Raw genomic sequence first — 17861 nt, 5'->3', positions numbered from 1 at the left:
TAACGGACGAGCGCTGAGCTCCGTGCTGAGGGCAGCAGGCAGCCGCGGGAGGGACAGCCCAGCCCTCAGGAAGCATCTCCTGGTCCGGCCGTGCCGGAGTCCGTCTCAAGCACATCATCAAAGACAAGAGTGGTGGCCCACACAGGAGGAGTGGAGAGAGCAGAAGGGGCTTGAGGAACAAAAAGGCCGACTTTGAGAAAATAAAAATGACAGAACACGGATTCCCAAACGCTGGCCGCGTGCCTGCCGCACAACCAGGTCCTGCCGAGTGCCACACACCGGCAGAAACGAGCCACCTGCGGCGAGCGGGCGACACAACCGCTCCTTAAAGCCTCCGACGCTGCAGCGAACGTGAAGGCCACACGTCCGGAAAGTCGGCCCCGAGCATGGGTGCCCAGCTCCCGGGGAGGCAAGGACGCGGTCTGCACACTCCCAGGCGTGCAAACGCGCCCCAGGGGCGGCACACACATCCCACCCTCAGGGCAGAAGACGCCCAAGACACAGCCTATGACCCCAAAGTCCTTCGGGAGGTGATGGACACAGGCAGGGTGGCCCGTCCCGACAGTGGGCTCTTAGCGGGGAGAAGACACGAGCCAGCGAGCCCTGGAGGAAGGGAGCCCAAGAAGCTACACCCTGGACAATTCCAGCTATGGGACATTCTGGAAAAGGCAAAGCCGTGGGAACAGAACGATGGCATAAAGGACCAGGGGTCTCCAGGGGCTGAGGCAGTGGCAACAGCTTCAAGGCCGCTGCAGGGCAGACACAGGACACACTTGTCCAACCCCCTCCCGGCCTGCAGAGCCCTGAGAGAAACCACGCTCGCTGCTTAGTGACAAAGCGTCAACCTTGGTTCCCTGATTGTTACAAACGTATCGGGCTGGTACAGGTGTCTATGACCCTGAAACCAGGATGGGGGTGCAGGACGGGGAGGCGTGGGGGCTCGCACTACCCGCGACTTGTCCGGAAATCTAAAGAGATTTACCCACAGTAAAATCTGCTAATTAAAGAGCCCACCCCCACCTCAAGGCCGCTCTGGGACAGGAAGCCCAAAGCAGCAGGGCCCACAGCAATCCGCTCCCTGGGGGCTGCCGGCGGCTGACCTCACCACGGACACCCAGGCGTACAGGTCCGAGCAGCCTGGGGACCAGAGCGGCCTGGGCTCAGATCCCACTCGAGGGACTCGGGGTAATGTGCGCGGCAGGAGACTCCGTTTCCCCACCCGGTCTCCAAACAAAGAGTGGGTCAGCTGTGCGGTCACTTTGCAGACAGAGACGAGTGTCACCCCCCCCCCCCCCCCCCTGGCGGCCTCGGGTTACCTTGCCACCGGGGGTCCTCACCCAGGATCTTCTCGATCATGGCCTGGCTGGCCAAGACCCCGGGCTGCAGGTCGGGGACACCATCCGTGCTGCACAGCTGGCCGTCCTGCAAGGCTTGCTGGGCCTGCAGCTCCCTACAACCAAACCACACGGCAGTCACAGCTCCGCCGCCGGCTGCCTCAGCCCTCCGCGCCAGCGAGACGGTTCGCCTCTGTCACCCTGTGCGGCTGCCTGGAAGGCTCCCGACGGGCGTCCCTCGGGTACAACCCGAGATCCAGCCCCGCCAGCACTGCACGGTGGTTGGCGAGGCCCTGGCTGCCTCCCTCGGGCTCGGCCCCGCGAGCTCCCACTGGCGTCGGAAGGAAGGAAACCATGTCGCCGGGGCAAGGGCAAGGCCGGGCGGGGATCGCAGTCGCCCCACACACCTGATGTCGCACACAGGTGGCCGCAGGTCCAGCGGGCCGTGTGCGAAGGCGCAGTGCGGCCCGTTCTTCGCGCAGTGGCCCCGGGCGTCCGTCTCGTGGATGCACGTGCCCGTCTTGTAGTAGCGCAGGTGGTACTTGCGCTCCGTGTCCCCAGTTGTCCGGTGCAGATACGGGCACCTGGAGAGCAGAGGGGCCGGCACAGGCCATCTGAGGCCTCGGGGCTGTGGGGACACACTCGGCACGGACCTGCCCCACCCCGCCTCAGGAGCCAGCCACCCTGTCTCACCGCAGGACCACCCCGGGCACAGCATCCGTCCCCAGGCACTGAGACCCCCCCCCACGAATTCCTCCACTGTGTGTGGTAGAAAACACTATCGGGTCTCCCTGAAAATCATCCTGTGTCATGCTGTGACCACGGACAAACGGGGCTCCCCTCCCGCAGCTGGGCACGCCCTGTCCCTGACAAGCACCATCAGACGAGGATTTGGCAGTCACTCCCATCCCACCCAGGGGCTTTTGGGGACCCCTCGAGGGAAGGAGGGGCCTGGACATGGCCGGAGGGGGACACTGGTTGCACAAGAGAGAAGCAGGGGGAGAGGCAGGGTCACATGCGGACACCAGCCACTCAAGCCCAGGGGCAGTCCATGCAGCTCCCCAGGCAGTGAAGGGCTCGAGTCGCACGGGGGAGACCAGCACACGTGGAGCCGGGCCCCGAGCCCCCTCGTGGTCAGTCCCTCTAGACAAGAGCCACAGACACACAGGAGCAACGAAAGGAGCCTGAGCCAGCCATGCCCCAGAGCCACCCGCGGAGTGATGTGGGAGCCTGTCACTGCCCGTCCCCTTCAGCGACGGCTGGGGAGCAGCACGGGAGGCTTGGGCAAGGCCAAGCCCCACCTCGCTGTGCCGCGCGTTTCCCCACAAGGAGCACGGACCAGACCTGGAGAGAATGGCTCAGGGGCTGCCTCACTTTCAACCCCTCTCCCTGCAGTAAGGAAACGCAGGCTCGGCCCTTGCACCGGGGCACCCAGACCTCCGGGGCACCCATGCCGCACACAGCACGAGGAGACAGGACTCCATGCCCAGGCAGACAGTCCCTTGGAACCAACCAAGCAGCCACCAAAGGGGAAGCCAGCGGGCGGGCCAGGCAGGTGTGCTCCCGGGATGTGGCCAGAAACGCACTGGACACCTAGAGGACGTTCTGCTCAGCGAGAGAAAGCAGACACGAAGGGACGCGGCCTTACGATGCCGCTCCAGGTGGCCCTAGGAAGTCAAAGTCAGACCAACGGGCTGAGGGGGGAGCGTGGGCGCGAGCGGCTCGGGAACCAGCGGGACCTAGTACAGAATGGTAACACCTGCGTGCGAAGCTGGAAGGAATCTGGAAGCAGAGACGGGGGACGGGTGCACAACCCGGTGAGAGTGCTGACGGCCGCTGCACCGCGCACGGAAACAGGGTTAAATTCACACGTTTCACAGCACACGCGTGTAACCGAAATCATCAACAAAACCCCCGGGGCCAGAGGAGAGAGGAAGAGAGAGACCTAACCTATTCCTACAGAAAGGTGTGCTCACAGCGCACTGGAACGGGAAGGGAGGCGACTGCACACCACAGGGAACCCCTCCAGTCAGCGTCCTGCAAACTCGCCTTGGGGACAGTGGCAGCCGCTACCGATGCCCAAAGACATGTGAGGCACAGAGAGACGTCCCAAGACGCCTCGGTCTCACTTTGTGAAAACAGAGAACGAGGACCACGCTGCTACTGTGCATCTGAGACCAGAGAGCCCTCCCCCGTGAAGGGCCGGTGCAGGCATGAGTGCGAGCGCCGCCTCACCCCAGGCCCCGCTGCACCAGCTGTGTGTCACACGTCTGCCGTCCCCCCAGGCTCGACCCTGCGTGTGCACAACACACTGGTTTGTGACTCAATCCGGGGCAGCCACAGAGACCAGCATCACTCGCAAAGAGCACTGACCGCGCTCCCTGCAGGTGCCCCCTGCCCCGACCTCCCATCCCAATGTCACAATGTCACGGCTTGGCCCTCACTCCCTTCCTAGCAGCCCCTCGGCAAAGCACTAAACACCCTCTGCTTTCCTTGCTGGTGCTGTTGCCAACGCAACCAGAGCCTGCCTAGTCCCCCTGCCCGGGCCTCAGCACTGAGCATGGAGCACCGAGCATGAGCACAACAACCGAGCACAGAGCAACCAGCACAAGTACTAAGCATGGAGCACCAAGCATGGAGCACAGAGCACCAGCACAAGCACCAAACACAGAGCACCAAGCACAAGCACCAACCACAGAGCATTGAGCATGACCAACAAGGAGAGAGCACTGAGCATGGAGCACAAAGCATGACCACAAAACAGAAAGCGCCAAGCACGGTGCATGGAGCACCAGCACATGCACCAAGCATGGAGCACTGAGCACCAGCACAAGCACAGAGCACCAAGCATGGAGCACCAAGCACCAAGCACAACCACCAAGCAGAGAGAACTGAGCACAGTGCACAACCACCAAGCATGGAGCACTAAGCACCAGCACAAGCACCAAGCACAGAGCACCAAGCATGGAGCACCAAGCACAACCACCAAGCAGAGAGCACTGAGCACCAAAACAAGCACAGAGCAGCAAGCATGGAGCACCAAGCACCAGCACAAGCACTAAGCATGGAGCAGCAAGCATGGAGCACAGAGTACCAGCACAAGCACCAAGCATGGAGCACTCAGCATGATCATCAAGCAGAAAGCACAGAGCATGGAGCACGACCACCAAGTACAGAACACCAAGCACAGTGCATGAAGCACCAAGCATAGAGCACCGAGCACCAGCACAGAGTACCAAGCATGACCACCCCAGCAGGGAGCACAGAGCACAACCACCAGACACGGAGTACAGAACACCAGCACCAAACATGGAGCACCAGGACCAGCACAAGCACCAAGTACATAGCACTGAGTATGACTACCAAGGAGAGAGCACTGAGCACAGAAAACGAAGCACGACCACCAAACACAGAGCGCCAAGCACAGTGCGTGGAGCACCAACACAAGCAACAAGCACAGAGCACCAAGCATGGAGCACCAAGCACCAATACAGAGCACCAAGCAGAGAGCACTGAGCACAGAGCACCAGCGCCAAACATGGAGCAGCAAGCACAGAGCATGGAGCACCAGCATCAGCACCAAGCACAGAGCACCAGCACAAGCACCAAGCATGGCGCACCGAGCACAACCACCAAGGAGAGAGCACTGAGCACTGAGCACGAAGCATGACCACCAAACACAGAGCAGCAAGCACAGTACATAGAGCACCAGCACAAGCACCAAGCACAGAGCAGCAAGCATGGAGCACCGAGCACCAGCACAAGCACCAAGCATGGAACACCAGCACAAGTACCAAGCACAAAGTACTAAGCATGACTACCTGCGCTGCCCCTCGGAACAATTTGTTACTTAAACTGTAACCCCTGGAGGATTTTACTAGTTGCCAAGCACATTTAGATATGACCTTAAGAAATACATATACTGGCAACAGGTCTTTGGGGAGAAGGACGATATACGACCGTGAAGCTGGGCAGCTGGGGATGCCCGGCTCGCTCAGGGTGGAACGCCGCCCCTTCACAGAAGCCGGGCAGCCGGGAACGCCCGGCCCGCTCAGGGCGGAACGCCGCCTACTTCAGGGAAGCCGAACACCCGGGAATGCCCGGTCAGCTCAGGGTAGAACGAAAACCGCCTGCTTCCCTTTTCCGTTATAGCTCCTTTCTCATCCCAGAAGCGCCCGTTGTTAGTTAGGTGTGTCCTTTGAATATGCTTGGTTAACTATAAACTTTACCCTCCTCCTCGCTTGTCTGTAAGACGTGACTGACGTTTGACCTTCATCGGTCCTTCTGTTGGCTATTGTTTCTATCCAATAAAAGTGAGACGGTGGAGTTGCTCGGGACAGCCGTCCTCTTCGACTGTTGTCCCCTGCTCCCAATCTCTCGCAGCTGACTTGTTTGTGCCTAATTCTTCTCCCGTCGCCGACTGGAAGCGGCAACTACCAAGCAGAGAGCACCGAGCATGGAACACAAAGCACCACCACCAAGCACAGAGCACAAGCACCAAGCATGGAGCACCAAGCATGGAGCACCAAGCACCAGCACAAGCACCAAGCATGACTAAGCAGAGAGCACCAAGCATGGAGCACGAAGCACGAACTCCAAGCACAGAGCATCAAGCATGGTGCACGGAGTACCAGCATAAAGCACAGAACAGTAGGCATGGAGCACCAAGCACCAGCACAGAGCACCGAGCATGACCACCAAGCACGGAGCACAGAGCACCAAGCATGACCACCGAGCACAGAGCATTGAGCACCGAGCACAGAGCACCAAGCACAGAGCAGGCATTATTATTTCACACAGGCATGACCTCAAGACACTGAAGGGCTCTTACTTAATGAAAGAAAATGGTTCCACCTTGGGAAGGTCTGAGAAGTGAGGAGAGGCCTCAGAACACAGCGGCAAAGCCAGACCCTCTCTGGGGCGGGGAAGAGCTGGGGCTCAGCCCAACACGGCACGAGCATTCTTCCTCGCAGGAGCCCATCAGTCCCTGGGCCACGGCCGATCCCACCGCCCCCACGATGTACCTAGGTGTGACTCAGTTCTGCTGAGCACCCAATACAGGTGATGCCCTCAGTACTCAAGCCATCTGCCACAATCAGTGACCCAAACAGTGGAATTCAACCAGCATGCCGTCAAGGGCATCCGGCACGTGCAGGAGACCAGCACAACCCCAACATGCTTGAACCCGTGGGCCAGGAAGCAGGGAGCAGGGAGGAACAGACCGGGGGCTCAAGACTGCCCCACCTCTCCAGGACAGTCTGAAGCTGTCCCCCTCCCTCTGGCAGCCCTCACCAAGATGGGTCTGCGAAGGGACACAGAGATGGCCCACCAAGCTCGGACCCACTGCGCATCAGCACCGGCCAGGAGCACACTGGGGCGTGCGTCACAAGCCCCGGAAGGGCTGGCCAATCCCAGAAGGTCTGATGCTGCCAGTCCAGGTGGGAGCCTCAGATCCCACCTGCAGGAGAGCCCCAGGTGACGTCAATGCTACTGGGCTTTAAGGGGGACTCCCTTTAACCCAACTCCCTGCCAGCCCCCAAGGGGCTCAGAGTGGGGGGGACCCGAACACAGCACACAAATAAGTAACTGAGGTGTGGAATGGAACGGGCCAAGCCACCAAGGGCAGCCACGGAACACAGGAGACAACATGAACAAAGGGAGGACCCATGGGCCGCAGACAACTGGGGGCAGGGAGGTGGGGGTGGGTAGATGGGGGCTTCTGGGAGAAGCTCGAGTGTCATGGCACACCCACCCCTCCTCTCCGATGCTAGGGGAGGGGGGCTGCCCACTAACCCCATGTTGACCATGCCCAACCCCTCCGCCCTGCGCCCCCAGTCTCTGGACCTCGGAGCCAGGCCAGTGACCCGTGGCTAGGCCCTCACAGGGACCAGCAGCACCACCAACAGGTGTCACTCCTCCCCGTGTCCCTGCCAAGCTGACACCCCATCCGGAAGACAGAAGGTTCCAGTGGCCTGCAAGGGGCCTCCCTGTGCCCGGGGCCGCCTCCTGGTCGCCTCCTCCACCCCTGCCCCTTCGCTCTATGGGGTTCCCCCAGGCTAACCTGGTCACCTAATTCCCTCAAGCTGGCTAATGTGTCACCTAAAAGCCTGTGTCTTCCAGACCATAGCACCCTGACCATGGGCTACACGGCTCTAACCTTCAGGACCTGCCCTTGGCTCTCACCTCACCCCAAACGCCCAAGTAGAGTTCACTGGTAAGACCAGTGTGGGGCAAGCGTACAGCTACCCCGCAGGGAAATTCACCCAAAACTGGGGACCGCAGACACTCGGGTCTCTGAGCAGAGCAGACAGAGGCAGGTGTGGTGCAGCAGACGCTGAGGACTGCGGCTCTGAGCCACACCTGGGCGTCCAGGGGCAAGCCCACGGAATCACACACCAACAGCCCACCTGGTCCAGGGCCTGCGTCCTCGGAGACCCCAAGCGCAGTGAAGAGGGGGCTGTGGGGACAAGAGCCAGGCCTGCCAGGGGAACCCTGGAGGAACGGGTCGGCCGTCTCTTATCAAAGGATCGGGAGGGCCACTCGCCAGGGCAGGAGCAGGGTCAGCAGAGGAGACTGGTTACTCCGTACTCGGGGTAGCTGGGGGCTGCTTGTTTCCCCAATGAAAAGGTTCCCCAGGAGAGGCCCCGAGGACCCGGGCGAAGGGAAGCCCTTTCCTCTCCTTTGCCAAAGCCAACCTCAGGGAAGACACCTGCGCACGCACGTGCTCTCGGGCAGGGGGAGGGGCCGACCACGGGCGGCTCGCAAGTGCGAGCACTCACACCAGCCCCTCGGGCCTGGCGAGCGGAGCAGGGCCGGCGGGGTCCTGGAGCTGTCCACACGGATCCGCTTTCGGGACGGGGCCGACCTGAAAACCCTCGGCACAGGCGTGGCCTTCCTCGAAGCCCGGCCTAAGAAATACCTGGGACGGATCCTCCAAGAGGGAACACCGGCGCGGTGCAGCGGCTGCTCCGAAGCAGCCTCCCGCACCGCCCACCCTCCCCGTCGACTCCTAAAGGCGCACCGCGCGCAGCGGAACCCCGCGCTCCGGCCGCGGGGCGGGGCGGGGGCACGTGACCCGCACGGCCAATCGTGGCCGGCCCCGGGGGAAGGGGCGTGTCCGGCAGAGGGGGCCGCCCCCAGAGAGCGAGGACCGCGGGCCTGGAGCGCAAGATAGATTTCCCCGAGCCAAGGGGGAGCCCGCCCGCCCACAGAAGAGGATCGTGGCGGGGTGTCTCTGGGGAGGGGGAGATGACTGCGGGATGTCTACCCAGAGGGGGCACTGGCGACACCACGGGGGGGAGAAGGGGGCCCTGGAGGAATGGGTGATAGCGAGAGGGAAAGCGTGACCACCCGCCACGGAAAAGGGGTGTCGGTGGGGGAGGGGCCACAGGAAGAGGACCGTCAGCCTAGGAAACGCCGTGACAGCAGGGGTGCCATCCCTCCATCGCAGTCTTGTCCTGCCCCACAGCTCAGCTGAAAGGTGGCCCCAGCCAGCGCTAAGACCAACACTGGATGCTTGTGTCACCTGACGAGGACTGAAGGGGTTCGGCTCTCTCAGGGTGTTCATGCTTTAAAATAACAGGTTGGTAGTACATATGCCCCAACCAGAACTTTCAAGAACCCATGAACCGAAATGAAAAGAAGGTTCTGTCCTTGCTCTGAAAGGCACAACCTACTTACAAATTCCATGAGGATGCTACACGAGCCAGTCAAACAGGACAAACTCTGGGTCACTCCACTTGTGGGGGATGAGAAAGCCCCTCTCCCATGCAGTGGAGCACCAATTACTAAGGAGAGATCTCCAGGGGACATGCGTGCCACCAAACACTTCCTAAAGGGTTGATGCTCAAGACAAGGGACAAACTGTTTACTTAGATGTGTGACCTTCTCACTGTATGGACAGTCACAGGATGCACCTGCAACAGAAAAGGGCCAACAGGCAGCTCACTCCCACTCATCCTGATTCTCAGTGATGACCTCCGTGTCCCTGAGATCGCATGTCACTATTTCTGTAATCAATAACTGTGTGCTACTTAACTATTCCTGAGCCCCGCTGAAATGACCACGTGCAGGTAAGTGTCCACTGCCAACTCTTCATCCTGCGAGGCCGGGGTGCCATCCTAAGGCTCAGCAAAGGGGCCGGGTCAGTACCAGGACACACAGACTCCAGAACCCCAAACAGCTGTTCCAATAGGCTTTGGCCACATGCATTAAGAGCATTAGTGAATACTGCCACTTGGTTCTCTAGGACAGGGTCAAACATGCTGGGTGACTGGATCCCTAACACCAGGGACAAGCATCTGTACCCCAGCCCCCCGGGGTAATTCAGGACCCAAGGCCCGGGGGGGGTGACTGACATGGCCAAAGGAAATATGGGACGTGATGTCAGGCCGCAGCTAGACAAACACATCCCTTCTGAAGACCCGTTTGCAGAAAACATCAGCTCAAGAAACAATTAAGTAACACCCTTGTAACACTTCACAGAAGCAGGGGTGCCTCGGGAGCTCAGTCAGTAAAGCGTCTGCCTTCGGCTTGGGTCATGTTACCAGGGTTCTAGGATCAAACCCCCCCCATCGGGCTCCCTGCTCAGTGGGGAGACTGCTTCTCCCTCTGCTGCTGCCCTTTCCAACCAGCTCGTGTGCTCTCTCTCTCTCATTCTGCCTCTCAGTCAAATAAATAAAATCTTCTAAAACAAAAACAAAAACAACTCCACAGAAGCATCACCATCTTAGCAGGGGAGGGGCGGGGCACATCTCTTCAGCAGGATTCCAGCCGCCTCGACGGCAACCTTACTCATCTTGAGCTCAACTACACTTGCAGTAAGTGTAAGAGTATAAAGTTTATGATAACACACGGATGAAAAGTTTCCTCCCTGACCTGAGCATCTTTGGAAAATGAAGGACAACAGACATCCCTCTGCTCTCCCTGCAGCAGAGCGAACACAGTCTTGGAAAGGGAGCATTCCTGGAGACCCAGCTCCTGTCAAAGGGTCAGGCGACCGAGCCTGCAGGACCGCCCCCAAATCAGCGCTGGGTCTGAACAGAAGGGTGGCAAGCAGTGGTTACCAGAGGCCCTGGGGCCCAGGGAGACTGCCCCAATCCAGGCAGAGATGGACCAGCCGACCTCCTGCCCCAACGGTCCAGGAGAAAAGTGGAAAGCCTCTGGCTATGGATTTCTGCCCACTCCGCGAACGCACACACTCTGACTTGCGCTCGCCTGTTTCCCAGTCTACATATTGCTGAATAAATACATCTGTTCATAACACCATGAAGAAACTTGTAAGAAAAAAGCCAACCAAAACAAAACCTTTTCCTTAAATTTTAAGAGTGCTACAGAAATGGCAGCCTACAGATACGATAACGTCCCTACCAGTCTGTTACAGAGAAGGTAGACGACTGAGCCACAAGAAAGGAACCGCTCCAGATACGACTTGCGAGCGTTCCAGCAGCCCTCCGGCCGACAGCCACAGACAGCCTCGAACAGGCGCACATCCTAAGGGCTGGTTCTAACGCAGGGAGTGCGGACCCGGTTCCCACGTGGGCGGGGCAGGGGGTCCTGAGCACGGGGTGTCCCTGAGACACACAGCCCCGCCGGCAGAGGAAAGCCACCGGCAGCCGCGGGAAGGCTTCCGAGGGAAGGCAGGACCCGCTCCGCAGATGGCCGCGCGGCCGTGGCGCACACTCACTCGTCGCCGTCGGGGCACACGCCGCTGGCCTCGTCGTACTTGGAGCAGTACACGTCCGGGCTGTAGTTGAAGGTGCCGTCCCGCCTGCGGAGCGGTCTACGCCGACGCTGATTTAGGAAATGCCAATGGAAACAGGTAAATGGCCTGTGCTGGGCGCACTTGTGCTGCACAAACAGGGCGCACTGCTCTGTCCTAAACTCCTTTAGATACCTAAAAAGACAAACAGCGTTGCGGGTCGCTTCCGCCGCCACCGCCGCCGGCGGGCGGCCTCGGGGACTCATGGGCGGACCGGACCCCGCAAGCCAGGGCGCCCCAACCTCAGGAGCAGCCCCCACTGTGAAGGCAGATGACCCCAACGGCCGCCCCCAACCCCAGAGCGTCCCTCGAATCCCAGGCACAGTCCCCGACCCCAAGCGCAGGCAACCATCTCCGCCCCGAGGTGTGACCCTCCACTCTATGTCCGGTCGGCCGCCCTACCCTACCCCCAGCCCGGGTGCGAGTCCCCAGACCCCGTCCGCAGCACCCCCCCCCCCGGCCCCGGGCGCGACCCCCCAGTTCAGGCGCGACACAGCGACCCCGGGAGCGCCCCGACTGGGGACAGAGGCAGCCCGAGTCCAGACGGCCGCCCTCCCTCCGAGCCCAGGCGCGACCCCCCACTCCCAGCGCAGACCGCCGCCCTACCCCCGGAACGGATGCGATTCCCCGGACGCCGTCCGCAGCATCCCCCATCCCGGCCCCCGACGCGACCCCCAACTTCAGGGGCGACACGGCGACCCCAGGCACGCCCCGAGCCCCAAGCTCTGGTGCCATTCCTGATCCCAGGCGGAGGCAGCCCGGGTGCAGATGGCCGCTCTCCCCCCCGACCTCAGGCTCATTCTCCGCAACCCCCCGAAGGCCCGTGGACCCCCGACTCCTGCCGCGCTCCCCAGTCCCCGCCCCCAGGTGCCGCCCCAGACCTGGGCGCCGCCGTTCGACCTCAGGCGGCGGCAGCTCGCGTCGGACGGCGGTCCACCCGCCCCGAGCCCAGGCGCGACGCCGAGGCCGGGGCGGGGGCCGGGGGGCGGCGCGGGGCCCCAGGCCGCACCGGCGGCGGCACCCAGGCCCAGGTGCGCCGGCCGGGGGGGCGCACGGGGCCGCCCCCCGGCCCGCCCCCGTCCCCGCCGCGGCCGGCCCGGCCACTGACCTGTAGTGGGTCGGCTTCTCTGTCTGCGGGGGGGACCCGCTCAGCGACGCCGCCACCGCTTTCGAAACCGACGGCATTTTCAGTCAAAACAATGCAGCGCGCATGCGCCAGGCGGGCCCGCCCCCGCCCCCCCGGATCTCCCCCTGCACCGAGCCCCCCGCGACCCCGCCCGCCTGCCCCGCCCCTGCCCCGCCCCGCCCCGCCCCCGCCGGCGTCCCGCGGACCCCAGACCCGTCCCGCGATAGCGCCCAGCGCCGGTCTCCGCAGGGACACGCCCCGAGCGCGCCACCCCGCCTCCGGTGCACAGTTCTGTGGCCCCGCGGGCTCCCCTCGTCCGCGTTCACGCCAGCCCGCGCTCAGGCGGACCCCGGCCCCTCCCGCGGAGCGTTCTGCACGACCCGGAGCAGGTGCCCCGCGTGGGACAGCGGGCTGGCAGGTAACACTCCACTCCTTCATCGACTCTGCCCCCCAGGCTGGGTGCGGAGCTGCGAGTACTGGACGCCGTGGCTTAGGGCTGGGGGTGGATGTGGGGGGCCGTGCAGCGCTGCTTACGGGTACCCAGCTTTCTCTTAAGGATTGTGAACAGGTCCCCAAATTAGGTTGTGGTCATGGCTGCCCCAAGTCACTATTTGAAACTTTTTCATTATATACTGCAAGTGGGTGAACTGTGTATCAGTAACGCTGATTTTAAGAAAGAATCCAAGAGGCCCACAGTCAAGGGGGAGCCACACACCGCTCTCGTCACCATGCAGACGCACTGGGGGGTGGGTTCTTGGGGAAGCAAGCGGCAGAGCGGCAGCGGGGTCCTGGCTCCGTGAGCCCGGGGTAGGAGGGAGGGTGTGCACTTCAGGAGGGAGAACCTAGGCCCGGAGCACGCAGTTTGGTAAATATGGGGCATGAGACACTTTTGAAAATGTTCAACCCGGCTAGTAATTAAATTAAAAATTATCTTAGGGACGCCTGGGTGGCTCAGTTGGTTGAGCAGCTGCCTTCGGCTCAGGTCATGATCCTAGCGTCCTGGGATCGAGTCCCACATCGGGCTCCTTGCTCGGCGGGGAGCCTGCTTCTCCCTCTGCCTCTGCCTGCCATTCTGTCTGCCTGTGCTCGCTCGCTCTCTCTCCCTCTCTGACAAATAAATAAAATCTAAAAAAAAAAAAATAATAAAATAAAAAAATAAAAATAAAAATTATCTTAAAAAGCAAGTGAAAGTAAGGCAGAGACCATGGAGTGGGCATTTTCTGTTCTGAACAGAAACCCCCCAATGTTGCAGCAAGACAAGCCCTTGAAGGAGGGCAGCTGGGACAAAGACTGAGATGATGAAAGGTTTTAGGGAACAGTTCCCCTGCCCACCTGCTCTGCCCTGCCCCTTGGAAGAGCCCAGGTCCGGGAGGGCCTGCTCACACTGTCACCAGCCTGCCTTGATCTTCCTTTTGCTCATGAGGAGGCCCACCGTGCCTGGGGCGTAAAGTCCGGAACCAGAAACACCCTCGCTGGCGGCTGCCCTAGAGATACTCAGGATTTGTTCCCATGTGGTACATGATGTTTCATCCAAAAAAGCACCCACCCCTGTGTTTTGAAAAGCTGTGCATTTATACACACAAAACGATCTGGGAACGTAAACAACAAAGGGTTCACAGGAGTTGGCTCTAGGCGGTGGGATTTTTAGTGTTTCTGATTCTCCTTCTTTTGCTTATTACGGTCTCTAACTTTTCCAGATAAACCATATTGCTTCTGTCATATGAGAATTAATTTTAATTAAAACAAAAATTCTTTTCATTAGGACTTTTTCTTCCCTCTGCAGGAACTACTGAGAGAAAAGTAAGGGTCCAGGTTTGAACAATTTGCTCCAACAAAGTAGTTCACAATTAAACAGGTAACAACCATGCCAGGTTAGAGGAAGGACGGCTTAGTTCTTTGCTCCTGCTGGGATAAAAATGTAGCCTGAGCTACCATCAGATCAGTCTTTCCAAACCTTGATCTGTCTTTAAATAATGAACATACTTCCATCAGTTCTATTTCCCTACTGAGCCCAGACACTGCCGGACGGAGAGTACTCCCTCACAGAGACCCTTCCAGAAGCCAGCACGCTGGCAGGCAGCCAGCAGCCTTCAAACACACCAATGAAAGAAATCTCCAGGTGAATTTGGGACATGCCAAGATAAAACCTTCCACTAGAAGCGTAAGTAAATAAAATCTTCCTTTTGTGCATCTTGTATTTAATTAAAAACTAAGCACTTTCTTACTTATTACTTGAAAAGCCTATCATCTAAATACCCAAAAATACTGTCTGCAGAGTTTGTCAAAACAAATACTTATCGGGGGCACCTGGGTGGCTCAGTCGCCGGGCGACCGCCTTCAGTTCCGGTCCTGATCCCAGCATCCTGGGATCAGCCCGCATCGGGCTCCCTGCTGTGCGGGAAGCCTGCCTCTCCCTCTCCCACTCCCTCTGCTTGTGCTCCCTCTCTCGCTATGTCTCTCTGTCAAATAAATGAATAAAATCCTTAAAAAAAGAAAATCACCCAAAAAAAAGGAAAAAGAAAAAGAAATACTTATCAGTCTTATTCTGTTCAGAAAATCTGGTGACCTTTTTCTGTCACCAGAAAACTGTTACACCTAAAAATCTGTAGAGCTGATGAAGTTCATTATTTCCGGCATCCTTTGTAAATTCCACAATTTACATTTAGATTTCTTTCCTCAGTTCCTACTCTGGGAACACAGAAGAACAAAGGAACTGGAAAGGACTAAAAGTCTCCCCCCCCTTATTTTTCTAAAATGAAACGCAAACAAGGGGAGGGGATCGGCTTAATTCCACATTACCAAATTAAAATGTACTGTCAATTAGTTTGTAAAACTAAGAGCAATTTCTACGCACTACAGTACACTGCAATCGGAAGGTTAACTCTTCCGCCAGCTGTTCCGTCCCCGAAAGCAGAAGACCCGCGAACTGGATCCGGGGATCACGAGTGTCACCAGCACCGCTTCGGAAACGCGATCGCGCGCCGTAGAAAGACACATCACAAATCCAAGAGCGCACGACGCAACCGAGGCCTCTCCCGAGCATCTGGAAACGCCATGTCCTCTGCACGTATCCGCTGGGCATCAGTGTCCGGCAGAGAGCCGGTCCCGACAGGATGGCCTTCCGCTCCCCCTTCCACGCGGGTCAGCGCGTCCCGGTGCGCCGAGTCCTTCACTCCGCTGACGCGCGCAACGGCGGCAAAATCGACAAACCCGATGGCCAAAGCGTCGGGGCGGCGGCCTGTCCCCTCGCCGCCAGCCCCGCGTCCCCCGCTGTCCCCGCGCCGCCAGCCCGCTAAGTCCTCGCCTGGTGGGCAGCCGGAGCTCCGGGCTCCTGCGAACCCTCGCCGGGCTCTGCCTCCTCTTCCCCGAACACCTGTTTCATCCACCGGTCCGCGCCGGTCTCCTGCCGCAGGAAGCACCAGAAGACCAGAGCCATGAGAGAGAGGCTGAAGGGCAACACCCTCCACCAGGGCCGCCGCTGCTCCTTCCCCAGAGAATGCTGCACCGTCCAGCGGGACGGGTGGGCTTGGCTGGAGGAAAAGTGAATGGGACGGTCAGGGTCATCCTCTTCCTCGGCCGCGGGCGGGGCCTGCGCTCGACCACCCGGCGGCGGCTGGGCGCGGGAAGCCCAGCGCACGAACCTCAGCGTCCGGACGGCCCTGCAAGAGAGACAGCTGTGAGCGCGCCCGCCCGTCGCCCCCGCCCTCGGCCGCTCCGAGAACCTGCACAGCTCACCCGGCCGCCGGCGCACACAGGACGCCGCGCATCGCGACCCGGCCTCCGCGCTCGGCGCCGTGGCGCATCGGGTTGGCGTCACTTCCGACGCGCGAAACCGGAAGCCGGACGCCGTTCGAGGCCTCTGTTCACGACTACAGAACGTGGGTCCGGTCGCGCGACGGAAATGACGCGCACTCTCGGGCGGCCTCTTCCGTCGCAGCCAGGCACACACGCCAGGCCGCAAGGGCGTGCCGGGATCTGTAGTTCGTTCCCAGCCCGAAGAGGAAGGAGCCGAGAGGTGCCTGAGTGCAGGGCCGGGTTGGAGCGAGATCGTCGCACTGGCCCCCGCGCACCCCGCACCCTTCCTGCCGTGCAGGCCCACGTCCTGGCGCTGTGCGTTGCCCCGTGCAGCGCACGCAGAGCTGCCTCTAGACCCAGACCTCTCTGCGGGGCGGCGTTTCCGCGCAGGGCTCGGCCTCGGGGCCGCGATCCCGCAGCCGGCGCCGCTGGGCACGCGCACGGCGCTCCCCGGGCGTCGGGCCTGCTCGCCGAGGGCCAGCGGGACCCCGTGCGCATGTGCGCTGCCCTCCTGGGTCACCCTCCCGACTCAGGCTGGGGGCAGGGGGCGCCCTTCGGGCTGCCCTGGGGCTCCCTGCTCGGCCCGGTAGGGACGCTGCTGGAGCCTTTGTCCTCAGGGTAAAAACTGGGCCTGGTTTGCTGATCTTTCCCGTCAGAGGGCCACGGAGGGTGCGCAGGCATCCTCACAGACGTTGTGGGGTTGCGTGTAGGGGCGCCGGGGACTGCGTGACACAGTCAGATGGCGAGGCCGCCCTGTGGACGGTGATGAGCCGCCTCCCCAACCCGGCATCTTTGCCTCTGGACCGCTCCTTCCTGCACCCGCTTCCGGCAGAGACAACCAGACCCCGCGCGGGTCTCCGCCCCGCCCCTCCGGGGACTCTCCAGACACTAGGGCGGGGGTGGCGAGCTGGAGACGGTCCCCACGCAACAGCACCTGCGGGTCCCCCCCAGCCTGGGAAGCCCTGGCGCGCTGCGGCAGCTCAGCTCCCAGCCCGGGACCGTGTCCAGAGCTGCTGTGTCAACAGAGGCACATGTGTGTCCGGGTCCTCCTCGCCGGGCCCCACCCCACCTGTTCCACCCTGTCCGTGCAAACTGGCCAGCAGGAACACTCTAATACACGAAGGAAATACGGAGTTTTATTCAAACCGAGAGCCGCCCGGGAGACATGTCTTCACGGGGGAGAGAGTTCTGGAGAATGAACTGTTTTCACAGAGTTAGAGAGTTCTTTACAGCTTGTAAGAGTTCAGAAGGGTATCGATTAGCGTATAAACAGGATTATGAGGTTTGACTTCAAGGAAGGCAGGCAGCAGGAGTGTGGATGACATCTCTAAGGCAAGAGGGTTTTCCCTTAGGCTGCTCACTCAGGAACCAGACATACAATGTGTGTGTGGCAGGCCCTTAAGTCCGGCTTTTGGTTTAAAGAAAGTTTATGTACCGCCATCCTGATAGAGAAATCTAAAATGACTTCCCTCGTATATCAGACCTTCGGAGAGCTTTCCTCACCTCTACCTCAGAACCCCACCCGAAATCACTGCCTAACCAACTCACCCACAGGCAAGCCCAGGAACCCCCGCTGCAGACTGGAGGAGGGGATTCATACTGTGAGAGAATGGGCCGGAATCATCCTAGTGTGTAGCCTGGAGGGCTTCCTGGAGGAGATGCAAATTAAAGAGCTCTGAGGTTGGAGGTGGAGCTGCTCAGTGGGGCATTTGCAAGAGGATTCTCTCCCTCCCTCTCCTTCTGCCCCTCCCCTGCTTGTGCACGTGCATGCTTGCTCTCTCAAGCTCACACTCTCTCCCTCTCTCTAATAAATACATAAGTCTTTTAAAAAAGGGGGGAGGCGCCT

At 60.3% G+C, this 17861-nt stretch overlaps 2 protein-coding genes across 3 annotated transcripts in view; both read right to left on the bottom strand.

The window, feature by feature from the left end:
* LOC111155973 (unkempt family like zinc finger) overlaps positions 1–12279 on the bottom strand; it is a 35040-nt gene extending 22761 nt beyond the window's left edge. For both annotated transcript variants that reach the window (XM_022516468.1, XM_022516469.1), the window contains exons 1-4: positions 12203–12279; positions 11020–11229; positions 1742–1918; positions 1317–1450 (exon numbers count right to left, since the gene is read on the bottom strand). In XM_022516468.1, the coding sequence (XP_022372176.1) occupies positions 1317–1450; positions 1742–1918; positions 11020–11229; positions 12203–12279 (598 nt within the window). The remainder of the gene's footprint in view (positions 1–1316; positions 1451–1741; positions 1919–11019; positions 11230–12202) is intronic.
* Positions 12280–14705: 2426 nt separating this feature from the next.
* On the bottom strand, positions 14706–16506 carry LOC111156093 (chromosome unknown C16orf91 homolog). The gene is made up of 2 exons (XM_022516697.1): positions 15956–16506; positions 14706–15879 (listed from the first exon to the last, which is right to left on the bottom strand). The coding sequence occupies exons 1-2, from the start codon at positions 16021–16023 to the stop codon at positions 15513–15515; spliced, it is 435 nt and encodes a 144-aa protein (XP_022372405.1). The 5' UTR covers positions 16024–16506; the 3' UTR covers positions 14706–15512.
* Between the last annotated feature and the right edge of the window lie 1355 nt (positions 16507–17861).

The sequence above is a fragment of the Enhydra lutris genome, unplaced genomic scaffold (genome assembly GCF_002288905.1).
Source record: "Enhydra lutris kenyoni isolate GAN:26980312 unplaced genomic scaffold, ASM228890v2 scaffoldscaffold45, whole genome shotgun sequence".
NCBI lineage: Eukaryota > Metazoa > Chordata > Mammalia > Carnivora > Mustelidae > Enhydra > Enhydra lutris.
The sequence above is the reverse complement of the archived record's forward strand: the minus strand, read 5'-3'. Positions and strand labels throughout refer to the sequence as shown.

Coding starts and splice junctions, on each gene's coding strand:
- LOC111156093 (XM_022516697.1), bottom strand. CDS start 16,023: ATGCGCCACGGCGCCGAGCGCGGAGGCCGGGTCGCGATGCGCGGCGTC. Junction 15,880..15,955: donor CTGTGTGCGCCGGCGGCCGG/GTGAGCTGTGCA, acceptor TCTCTCTTGCAG/GGCCGTCCGGACGCTGAGGT.